Source organism: Toxotes jaculatrix, chromosome 8 (genome assembly GCF_017976425.1).
Source record: "Toxotes jaculatrix isolate fToxJac2 chromosome 8, fToxJac2.pri, whole genome shotgun sequence".
NCBI classification, from domain to species: domain Eukaryota; kingdom Metazoa; phylum Chordata; class Actinopteri; family Toxotidae; genus Toxotes; species Toxotes jaculatrix.
The window spans coordinates 12,828,220-12,840,590 of record NC_054401.1 but is presented as its reverse complement, the minus strand read 5'-3'; the positions used below and the strand labels follow the sequence as shown (position 1 = coordinate 12,840,590).

General features: G+C 40.7%; 2 protein-coding genes across 2 annotated transcripts; one reads left to right on the top strand and one right to left on the bottom strand.

The window, feature by feature from the left end:
- Positions 1-1,754: 1,754 nt before the first annotated feature.
- glipr2l (GLI pathogenesis-related 2, like) lies at positions 1,755-7,613 on the top strand. Its single transcript, XM_041043399.1, has 5 exons — positions 1,755-2,116; positions 2,772-2,880; positions 4,421-4,524; positions 5,016-5,093; positions 6,341-7,613. Exons 1-5 carry the CDS (start codon positions 2,104-2,106, stop codon positions 6,505-6,507), a joined length of 471 nt encoding a protein of 156 aa, XP_040899333.1. The 5' UTR covers positions 1,755-2,103; the 3' UTR covers positions 6,508-7,613.
- A 495-nt stretch (positions 7,614-8,108) lies between these two features.
- On the bottom strand, positions 8,109-11,813 carry nacad (NAC alpha domain containing). The gene is made up of 8 exons (XM_041044701.1): positions 11,124-11,813; positions 10,635-10,883; positions 9,983-10,074; positions 9,607-9,675; positions 9,289-9,435; positions 9,075-9,209; positions 8,799-8,921; positions 8,109-8,247 (listed from the first exon to the last, which is right to left on the bottom strand). Exons 1-8 carry the CDS (start codon positions 11,785-11,787, stop codon positions 8,233-8,235), a joined length of 1,494 nt encoding a protein of 497 aa, XP_040900635.1. The 5' UTR covers positions 11,788-11,813; the 3' UTR covers positions 8,109-8,232.
- Between the last annotated feature and the right edge of the window lie 558 nt (positions 11,814-12,371).

Here is a 12,371-nt window from a genome sequence, read left to right as displayed (position 1 = left end):
TGTTTACCATGTTCACCATATGGATTTAGCATGTGAGCATGCTCACATTTGTTAAATACAAAGTACAGATACTGGGGATGATATTAGTTTGGCACGTTATATGTCCAAATATTGAACAATTTGAAACTTGGGCCTGATGATGGCGCTAGAGCAGAGGTCTTCCACAGGTGGTCCGCGGAGAGACCTGTCTAGACCTGTCCCTCCAAGCCTCCTTCACACTAAGAGGAGGGCCCGCCCCTTTCGCTGCTGGGCCAATCATTTGGCACAATTCAGCTGGCCGAGAGCCTTTTCAGTCCCGCAGCTCACTGAGATCCCAGACGCTGCAATATTATTTGAAAAGGAGATACCTATGTTTATAAACGGCAGTGGCACGGCCACCCTACTCACTGTTGCACATGTTTAAAATAAAAACATTAATATATGAACCTGTGTATTGTTTGAATGGCTTAGTGCTGAATGCACAATAAAAAAAAGGTATGTTTATACATGGCGCTAGGCTCGGTTTTATATAAAACACAATTTTATAAAATATAGCGGGGTAGGGGGTCTGTGCTCCATCTCTCCATCAGTTTCGGGGTCCTTGGCTTGAAAAACGTTGAAGAAGATAGAAAAAAAGTTGGGTGCTCACCAAAGTGAGCAGGATTCATCCTTTGGAGAATGCCTGTGCAAAGTTTCATGACAGTTCATTCTGTAGTCATTCTAACCTACTGTATAGGTCGGCTCTATTCACATTCTGCAGTAACTGATATGAACACAGTAGCCACAGTGTGTGTTTACTGACCTTGATTCATTCAGGTCTAACAAAGTGTTGATAAACTCTTATTCACAACTGGGAGATTAGCCAGTCAAGCCTCAGCATTTTACTGTTACACATGGAGCAGTTTCATCACAGCACTTTGGTGCTGACACAATGAAGTCCTATTGATTTACAGGGTGTAAGAAAAGAGTATTTTTCTAAAGTAGTCATTCTCTCTACAAGCTGGAGCCTGTACAAAAACTGGAGAGACAATTTCAAAAGCTGAGTTATGAGACTTGCAGTAAAATATTAGGTAATCCATTGTGAGGTTCTGTTGCACCCCATTCCTGGCTTTGTTAAAACATGTCATTGTTTTTTGTTTTTGTTTTTTTTTAATGATGAATATCTCAGATCAGAAATACCATTAAAGCACAGAAGGTAGCATACCTCATACAGAGAAAACCAAAAAGTAGAAACCTGCTCTGCAGCAAGATGAATGGTGATTCTGCCTCTCCCTGTGTCAGCTGCAGTAGGCATATTGTTCAATCAATGCTTTTTCATCCAGGTTGGGTGTTAAGGAATTGCTGGGTGTACTGGGATAACTTATTGATCCAGAAGTTACTGTCGAAACTGAAAGATAGAGGTGGAAAGTCCCCTATAAAGTTTTCATGACTGAAGCACTTGGAAAATATCTGCTTTAGCAAAAGTGAAAGGATGTTAAGAAAGATGAGATGTGCCAGTCCAGGAATAGCAGCGGACGTGATGTACAGCATGCACTCTGAGATCTATCTCAGAGTTTGCCAGTGTGTTTAGTGGAACATTATCCGTAGCACAGTGCTGCATCATGTAGACTGTGAGAAAATCCACTGTGCCGACAGCGGTTGCTTGGAATAATGTGCCCACATGCCTTATATGGGCATTTGTCTCACAGAAATGATGTCACCAGCCACTGCAGGGTCTCCCCTTTCAAGACACAGACTGGGTGTGTGCTCTTCTGAGCCACAAAGATAGTGGTAGGCCGTGCAGATAGTTGGTGTGTGGCTACAGGAGAGACAGGCAAGCTTTGTGAAACAAAACTTGATGAAAAAGCATGTTGTGCAATGACCAGTACATCCAGATGAATAGCTATAGGAAAGCTTTGCACACATGCTGCAGTTGAAGGCAAGGCCCAAAATGAAAGCATTATCAGCTGTTTCAGGGCATCAGCATTAGACAGAGAGCACTAAAAGGAAGAGAGGGAGAGGCAGCAAGCAAGCAATAGATAAAGAGGCAGAGAGAAAGAGAGCAGGAACAGAAAGCAAGACAGAGAGGCTGCTCTCGTTCAGGCTTGTTACTGATCGTACTGAAAGGCTTCTTGTGTCAGCACCATGGGAAAGTCAGGTAAGTGGAAACTGCATCCAGAGAATTTTAACTTTGATTGTATTAGTTTGGCCTGAGTTAGAACTTCGCCCCCACTGAATCTGTGTGTGTTTGTGTGTGTGTTAGTGTCAGTGCTTGCTTGTTTACTGTCTGTTTGTGAGCTTGGCTGTCTTTGAAAAACAGGATAGAGAATACACAGAACTGCAAATGAAATTTCTTTTTTTTGTCTTTTTCACTAACTTCTTTTCGTCATTATTGGTGTTTCCAGTAAGTTTTAAAACACAGGTTTTTAAGATGAATGTTGCAGCATGTTGAGTAACCGCATTGGTATTTGTATTGTTTCTGTGTGACTATTTGAATGTGGCTATTGTGTGCGAGCACTCGAGAGATCGTGGGACTTATGAAAAGGCCAGTGAGTGATAGGCACCAGGCAGAGGGGGGTGATGTGGATGACGTTTTCTACTCTGCATCCATCATCTGTCATCGAGTTAGTACTCACTGTCTGAGGTCAGTCAGTCTGTGGGTGGTGCGACTCAAACTCAGATTTCTGCTCGAGTTTGTACTCTGCAGTCACATATCAGTCCTGGTGTTGCATCACCTTGTCTTGTTTGTCAGATTTCTCTCTCTCTCTCTCTGGCTGTCTGACCCATCTGCCTGTGTCCTTTCTGTCTCTCAGGCTCAAAGCAGTTTGCTGAGGAGGTACTGCAGTGCCACAATGAGTACAGGAAGAAGCACCAGGCTCCTCCACTGGCACTGAGCAGCAAGTTGAGCAAAGAGGCTACCCGGTGGGTTAATGCACACACAGATCAAATTAGAAACCCAATTAGCAGGGACTACGCATACCAGTCATTGTCAACCTGCCCTGCATAACAGTGACAGTTCCAGCCTAGCTTGTCAAATTTAATAACTGCAAAACAGAACACAATATGAAGGGTCTTTTGATTTGTTTTTACTGTGATTACAGGTTGCCCTGACAATTCATTTCCACTAATTGCAACTATATTAACATTTCATATGAATAAGGTTTTAATGAAACTCAATTTCCAGACTTTCTGTATCATTAACTCCAGCTAAACTCAGAGAAGTTATTAAACAGAGTGTGTTCTGTTGGGTAAAAGCAAATGTGTTCAGTACTATCAGGAAGGGTAGAGGCAACTGTCTTACATAATACCCGAGCATGTCTGATGGTGCAACAGCAACATTAAGAATACGAAACAACCTTTCATTTTATGATACCTGATGTGAAAATGTGCTCGAGCATTCAAAAGTACAACAATATCCATGTTGAGGAAAAAGTATATTTGTTACTTCTGTTGATTTGAATGTGTTGAAATGGATTTTAAAGGAAGAAACCTTTGTTCACATGGCTGTCTTTTAAATGCTGTGTGTATACTAAATATCTGTGATGGTAAATAACTGTTTGAAGATTATCTACCATTTAGTGTGCGGCACAGTTCGTTGGGGTATGATGAATGGCAAATTTACCTTGTCTCTCTGTGTCAACATTTATAACCTTTCCAAAGTTATGCAATCATAACTGTTTCACCCCTCAAGGGGAAGGTTTCATTCACTCATTTACAGCTGCATGTCTTGGGAACAATTAGTATATTTAGAATAGAAACATTGTTTATATTTAGAAAATAATCTAAGAAAATAAGTAACAAAGCTCACTGGACTTGTATTTGTACAGCCGAAAGAAGTTTGTCCTTTCATTCAAGAAGCCTCAGTAGTTCTGCTGAGCAGGGAGTTCCCTGCCATTTGTCTGTTGTTGACCCACACCATGTTGTGACTGCAGTCACTGAGGTCATATGGCAGTTAAATGATTGCCAGCGAATTAGTTGCCATCAGGCTAAGATGTTGAAAGTTGTCCGTTTAGTAATGAGTACAGTAATAGTACAGACAGTGAATTGGAGTAAACTTTACAAATGACGTCATTACATCAACTCTATCATTGCTGTTGTAGAGTCTGAACTTTACAACATCTAATTAGTCCGTGGAAATATCATAAGAGCCTTGAGTCCAACATTAATCCAAATATCAAAAGCAGTTTTTTCTGTGCCGACATTGTAGTTTTCCACTAGACTCAGCCTCTAAAATACAGATTTTTTTGCTGTTTATCTTGGGGCTGGAGAGAAGCACAGTGCAGGAAGCTTTTAAAAACTGAGTCTTCCTGAAAGGCCACCTCTTAAGAAGTGATGAGCTGGGAAGTATACACAACTCACACTGGTAATCTGACCACTGCAGAAATGAGCGCATAGCAGGGTTCATAGAGACTATGACAATTTAAGCAGTACTATTTACAACTTTCTTTGTCTCTGTCCACAGTTATGCTGAAAGTCTGGCCAGCACACGGATCCTGAAACATAGTGTGGAGTCCAATAGAGGCAGCTGTGGAGAAAACCTGGCATGGGCGTCCTACGACCAATCAGGTACATACACACATATTAAATAAACCACCCAAATGGTCATTTTCTCACGCACTTAGCCAGAGTTAAAGTCTTTGGTCCTCCTGATGTACTGGTTTGTACATTGGACATACATATAGTAGATGAAATAGATAACTGTAGATACAATGGTATAGTCTGAGGGGCTTAAAGCTCCGTGCTGATTTTCCCACCCTGCAAGTGAACAGCTGGGATCTATTTCCTGTCTACTTCACACTGTGTTTGAGACCTCAGACAACATGACTCACCGCAGAAATATGTCAGCACAGGACCGTGTGATTCATAAAACATCTCCCAGCGTGCCACATAGGGTGACAAAAAGTGCAGCACTGTAAACCAAATGTGTCCAAAAGGGATTTTGTAACTGCAGGGTGCAGTCTTCTTACATTGCTGTCACTCTGATTAATATGTACGACGCATGACTGATTTTATCGTCCTTTTATGTCGAAGTTACACTTTGTCCTGTGTTCGTGCAGGGAGGGATGTGGTAAACCGCTGGTATGATGAGGTGAAGCAGTACAATTTCAACCGTCCTGGATTCTCCTCCAGCACTGGTGAGCTTCATGCATGAGAGTGTCTGTCTGTCTCACTTTCTTTATATTTCAGTCAGGGGGCAGACTTCCTCTGACCGACAGTATAATAACAGTAAACTGGAAAAAAAGCCAAAATTCTGCATCATTATATTGTTCGGCATATTAACATATATATATATATATATATATATATATATCCATCCATATGGCTTATTTATGTAAAATTGCATGACAAATAATTCACAATTGAAACAATTAGTTGAATAATTGATTGGATGAAAATTAATCAGTAACTGTTTTTGGTAATTAATCAGTTCAAGTAATTTCAGGAAAACACCAAACATTTTTCAAGTCTTTTGTGAAAACAAATATGATAGAGAATATCTTTGAATATCTTTTACATTGTTAGCTAGTTGTTTAAATTTAAGTTCACTGACAGAATTAACTGGTCATGAAAATGATTGTCAATAATTAAAATTGTGCTCATCGTTGACTCAGATTTATGAAACTGGCTTATTCTTTGAAACATTTAAGATGTCATTTTGAGTTTTACCTAAATGTGATAACATTCATTTAAACATCAGAACTGTGTAAAACAGAAAAATTCAAGTTTGCCCTGACACTTCTTCCCTCCCATGTGTTTTGTGTATTAATCTCAGGGTGTCTATTTCTTGATCTGTTTCTCTTTGTCATTTTCTGTTTGCTCGTTGTCAGTTTCTCTGTCTCAGTGTCTCGTTTACCCAGGCATGAGGAAGGTTGTTGTTATTCTCAGGCTGATGTCACACCTCAGTCAGCGTGTGAATGACTCAGTGACCAGCCATGGAGAAACTGAGGGAAAATCACAGTCCTCTGTATCACTCCTAAGCCCACATGTCATTTCTAGTCTGCCCTAATTCCTCCAGATGATTTCCCATAGCCTCAGACTCCAGTGTGCATGAGTCTGTGTAACTTAATCATACATGAAGCACATCATTCCGAGCAGCTCATCACAGTGATTCACACTGATTCATATGAAGTTGCCTGATTGAGAAAGAAAGCAATTAAGTGTACAGGGAGAAGGGAGAGGTTTGGGATTGATGAGTGAGAGAGGAATTAAGATTCCGTCGTCTGTAAATATTTAGAAGATCTTAAGTGTGTGAGCACTCGGTTCCAACCTTGTCCAAACAGTCAGGTTCTTTTTCACTCTTAAGTCTGTCTTCTCGTTCTCCTTTTCCCTTTAATTTCTTTCTGTTTATCATTTTTTATTTATCTTTTCACTGTCCACCTAGGCCACTTCACTGCAATGGTGTGGAAGAGCACTAAAATGCTGGGTGTCGGTAAGGCCACTGCATTAGACGGTTCTTCCTTCGTGGTAGCAAGATACTTCCCACCTGGGAATGTCACCAACCAGGGGCACTTCGATAAAAACGTTCTCCCAGCTAAAGCCACTTCCTAAAGATGTCTAGATCCCCAAGACTTGGCTCAAGCCCAAAGGCATTTATTCCTTTTTCGAAGAGGGAAGTTATCTGCTTGAACTGCTGTGAAGAGCACTCAGGAGAGCACCACTTCTTGCCTAGTAGAGACCCATACTACAGTCTTGTATGGATTCTAAAAATTGCACTTGGGCTTTAAGTCCCATGATTGTAATTTTGAAAGGGGTGTGCATGATACAAAAATGAAAGAAGCATTACTGTTTGACATTGCTAACAACATATGTCCAGAGACCGTGTGGATTGTATAATCTTGATTTTGATTTATGTTGTCTGTGATGGTATCTCGTTAATTCATTAATTCTAGTGCTTTTCACATTTCCACACACTGAAACACACCATAGCCTCACATCCGTATTTGTTTTGGAATGGGAACTAATTCAGTCAAAAGGACAGAGAACATACGTTTACATGAGGAGTCACTGCTTATCATTTAAAGCTGATGACTCAACATGATTGGTATGTGTTTGTGTTATTTCAACTACTTGTCAAACCAGAACCCTGTCATCCCAGTATACTCTTCATCAGTTTTGTACAATAACGTTGATAGATTGTCAGATATGCATTTAGCATCTGTCCATGCATGCTAGTGCTATCAGTATTGTGTGACATTCTTAGAGAGTGAGAAACAAAAGAAAATGAGTTTCATTTATAACCCACACATGCAATATGATAAAGCGGGAACATTTTAGACAATGTAAGCACTTGTATTCAGTAAACACTGAGTAATGAGCATGTTTTTCCACAGTTGGTATTAAAGGTGTGAATAATTGTGAGAGTGGCATAAATCTTCTGCCTCTAAAAACCAATATAGAAGTGCAAAGTATTTTTTTTTCATATCTGCAAACTGCCTCTGCAAAACAATAAAACAATTACATGTAACAGTAATCAGTAATAGTGGTGCAGCCTGTTAGTAATGTTTCTTTACAAAAAGCCATTTACCCGAAAATATTTTTTTAATGTCTTGCCTGTTTCACCCATGAACAGCCTCTCATGGCAAGCTTCAGGCATTAAAGCTCCAATCTGTTACCGTATAAATTAAAGCTATATTGTATATTCACTGTATATTGAGATGAGCATTTGTGTGTTTCTCGGTTCTTTAAGTTTGAAAAAATAGGCCTGTTAAAAACAATCATTTAGACCATGTTATGATCAGTTGGTTTGAGAGTGATTGCAAATTAATTTCTTTGTTGAATGTTGGTTTTTGTTTTCAGCTTTGCGGTGACAACATTTTAAATGCCAAATTAGAGTTTATATTTAGATAAGATGTAATCATTTTCTGAACATTTACTTCTGGTTTTTGAACACTTGTAGAAGAGTAGGGAATTAGCAAAAGAAAGTGTGGGAGTTGGTAGAGAGAGAAACAGATAAGTGAGAACTTTATTGTTGTGTTAAATTCTGTATTTAAATTCCCAGCCTAAAACCTGAAAATGGAGTACTAGAAAAAAATAATTAAATTTAGGCTTTGTGAATTTGCAGAAAGTGAAGACCTATGCAGTTCCTGATATCCGAACGATCTGCAGTCATTTCAGTAAAATCAATCTCATGGTGCAGTCACAGCCCAGGTCAGAACAGACTTTATTTAGCAGATACTGGGGATGCAACATACAGTAGCAGCGATACAGAAGAGTCAGTGGCGTTTAGGCTTTATAGGCTGGAAGAAGGGGGTCAGGATTCAACTTGTCCTCTGCTCACATGGTCAGCTCCTGTAAAGAAAAGGGAAAGAAAGAGAAAAATGTTTCAAGTAAGGAAAATAAAACTCTGAAAACCAAAGGTAAAATTGAGATAAAGAAAATCATTGATGCGTTTTCCTTTATTAAACTAGAATATGTAACAGAGTCTTCAATACTATTTAAATTAAAAAAACATGAGTCAATCTAGAAGACATCGCACTGCTAAAATAAGCAAAATTGTCTGGGATACTCAGGATTAAGGCTGTGTTTTTACTCAGCCAAATTTGGCCAGCGACCTTAAAGCAGCTTCACAATGTTTTCGCTTTAACAACTCCAGCAGTTACCGCAGTGTGAGCTGTTGCTGCCACCTAGTGGACATGAAACTGCACTGTTGACCTACAGAACTGTAGAGGTTGTTCAGTTACTGGGGAGAAATTGTACTTGTCATTTGTCCTCTGCTCTTTCTCCTCTGTCCTCCCCCCTTCCTCAGTGCACTCCCCGTTCACTGGCTATGACTCATTATTTTGTTCACCAGCTGCCCTCCCTCTACCCTCTTCCTCTCTCGCTCCCCCCTTCCTCCTCACCATGATAGCATTCACAATGTCATTCTTGTTGTGTTTCAGTGCACGGACAGCCTTGGCTCGTGACACATTGGCCTGAGCCATCACCAGCTCAATGTCTCTCTGCTCAAGACCTCCCTCATCCACCTGATGTATTAAGAGAAGAAAACAGACAGGAACAGAGAGAGAAATATAGGATAAGGTTAACAACAGAATGAAATATTTTACAGAGAACTACAATGTACTATTCGGACATCAGAGTGATGCACAGGTGTTGAGAAACAATAGTTTAGGCAGTACCTCCTCTTCCTCCTCTTCGCTCTCTTCCTTGATGGTGAGGCTGGGTGGGACAGGTGGGGTCAAGGGAGAAGAGGTCACAGGCACCTTGAATTTCTCTGCGGCTGCTTTGTGAGCCTGCTGAGATAGGTCCTCAATCTGAGAGGAGAGGAGAGATTTAGAGGCAATACATGAGCTAAAGTTTAAAAAACGAAGCAAGAGAGAAAGAAAGACTCACCTTTGCCTCTCCAAATACAATGTAAATGTCTGATGCAGGGCTTTTGAATACATCTGGTCTGCTGATGACAAACAAGATACTCTTGGACTTCCTGATAGTGATTCTGGTCACACCATGGACCGGCTTTAGACCCAGTTTAGACATGGCCTACATACACATACAGCAGCAGGAAGAGTGAGAAAGGAAGACAAAATAGCAGAATTTAAACACTGCTGTTATTTGTACTGAAACAATAAAGGAACTATTGCTTTCATAATCATCTTGAATATAATATTTGACCACTGTATTGATGTATTTTTATACAGCCCGTCGTCTGACCTTGCGGGCCTTCTTCTCACTGCGGCTCTGTTTCGGTCTGTTCAGCCCTTCGTCTGCAGAGGAGAGGGACTAAAGAAAAAACTAAGTATCAGTGACTTTACTATAGTAATGACTTTTCATATTTCAGCTATACTAATTTGCTGGTTTGCTAGTTTGCCATATGTCAATTTTGCTGAATTTTGCTGTGCAGTTTTCTACAAAGCAAGGTTTTATAATACTATTTTGCTGCTACTGGGCAATTTTGTTGTCTCTTGCACACACAGAAAGTGGTGTATTTTCTGTTTATAGCAACAGTAGTATAGTTAGTTCAACATGTTACAGATTTTAAATAATCTGTTTAACTCATGCTTCCTACAAGCGGCATGAATAGACCCACCTGGGGCTCTGATGGTCTCAGTGGCTCTGGCTCCTCTAGCTCAGGCACTGATCCCTCACTCTCAGACTCATTACAGGAAGCCAGTATGGAACCTACACAAACACATATTTGACACACACACAAGTACATTAAGTGAAGGGTATCATATCCTTACTGCCACAGAAACTAATCACCATAGTAGAAGTAATGAGGGTATTAGTGAGTCTATCTCATTAGTGCTATGCTGATGAAGAGTGTTCATTATAAAATCCAAACGCTCATCTAATCAACACCAGGGAATTGAATTAGCCTATGGAAAATAAATTTAATTATATCCACATACTATGTGATTTTACATCGTATGCAATGTGCCATTAACACTAATAGGGGAAATCTTAAGGAAAGTGTCATCAATAATTATATCACAAATTATATAATGTGGAGAATTTATGTCTCATGTGATTTTATCTGTTAGAAAAACAGCCACATTAGGACATTCTATCCTGTATGATCAATTTATATTCAAACACGTTATACACAGTAACAGAGATTGTGGTCATGCAAACAGAGAGAGATGGAAACAGGCCAGAAGAGAGAAGGGTGGAGTGTAGAACAGAAAGCAAAAGAATTTTAGGGGATTTCTCTGTCCCCACAGAAGTCAGAAACAACTCACAATTGTTTTTGAAAGATAGGTCGATCTCTTCGGAAACCTTGTGGCTGTGGTTGACTGGACAGCCTGACTGTTTGTCCGTTATTTGGTGGGCAGAGAAAGGTAGTATTTCCCGTTGATTGGATGGGCCGGATTCATTCTTTAACGATCCATTTCTGTTTCCTGCAACTCCTCTGGGCTGGGATCTGCGACCACGTTGAGGCAGTCCACCATCATCCTCACTGTCTGTCTCCTCCTCAGCCAAACTGGGACCTTACAGAGCACACATTAATCGATCATATTTGTATTAGGAGGCATACATTAGACTTTGTCTTAACAAATTCTTAAAGTGCGCAGGGGATTGTAGTGGCCATTTTTCTTTTTGCTAACAATCCCAACATGCAAAGCACCCTTTCACTGTAGCCATAAATGACTAACAAAAAATGAAAAGGAATTCCTCAGTATGTATTACACTTTGACATAAGTCTAACAAGCCATAATTTCTGTACTCACCCCTGCACCTGTCTTGTGTGCTCCATGTGGAACCTTGCTTGATTTGTTTGTGAGACTGGTTGTTGAGATTAGGCTGTGAATGGGATTGAGACTGGGGACAAGAAATAGAGTCTGGAACACATGCTGAATCTTGAGTCCCTGACCCACAAGAAGATGATTCCTGGGTAGGCTGGGACAGGCCTAACGGCATGGCAGTAGAGAATGAGGGTGAAGAGACACTTGTGGCAGATGAAGCTGATGTAGAAAGAACAACAGTAACCTCTTGGAGGTTGTTGTTAGGGAGAGATTGAGAATCAGGGGCTTGTTGTGTTGTGGGGGACGTAGAGCAAAGGGTAGGAGTGGTGTGGCACAATGAAGACTGTTGCTGGGCTGAGGGGACAGGTTGGGATTCTTGCACAGGTGTGGAAAGATCATCCTCTGGCTCTGGTGAGACACAAGGTAGAGGGGAGGAGGAGGAATCAGGAGATGTTGAGGAAGGGAGTGGAGTCGGAGAACACGATATGGTATCCTGGGTAAGTGGGCCTGTATCTATGTTGTTGTCATTAATGTCTACTGTATTTCCTCTCTGACTATCAGATAGTGGTCTGTTATCAAGCACTTCCTGTTTCTGTTGTAATTCTTGGTTCAGTGCCACTGTAGCATTGAGGTTGTCTGGGATATGCATGTTCGAATTGCAGTATCCATGGCTCGGACTTCTGGCATCAGGACTGGGACTGTTATCCTCCTGCATCTGTGAGCTAGATTCTGCTTTGTCTGTCCCAGATGCCCTCTTCTGACAGTTCAACGATGAAGCTTTGTTGTTTGCCTTTCGACCTGTCTTAGTTTTAGAATTGTCTGTGATCCCCTTTGACCATCCATCTGCTGCGGTATTTAATGGATCATCATTCTTTGAATCATCAATAGATTCAGGGCTAGAGTCAGTATTACTGCCTCTCTGGGATTCCCTGTGTTTTTTCTGCCTCCCTCTCCTCCCTTTCTTAGCAGCAACTGGTTTATCTGTGCAAAGTTCCCCCTTAGGGGTGTGACACACAAAGTGCTCTGGGCTACTCTGTACAGGAGAGGATTTTCTTTCCTTTTTGTTTTCCTTATCTATCTGTTCACCTCTCTCTTTCAGTTTCTCTTCCATTTTTTCTTCCTCCTCTTCTTCCCCTGAGTTACAAACAACACACTGCTGTCCTCTGAAGGCATCTTTAATCTTTGGTTCATCGACAAGTCTGTCAGTCACATCATCGTTTTTTTGGCCTTCAG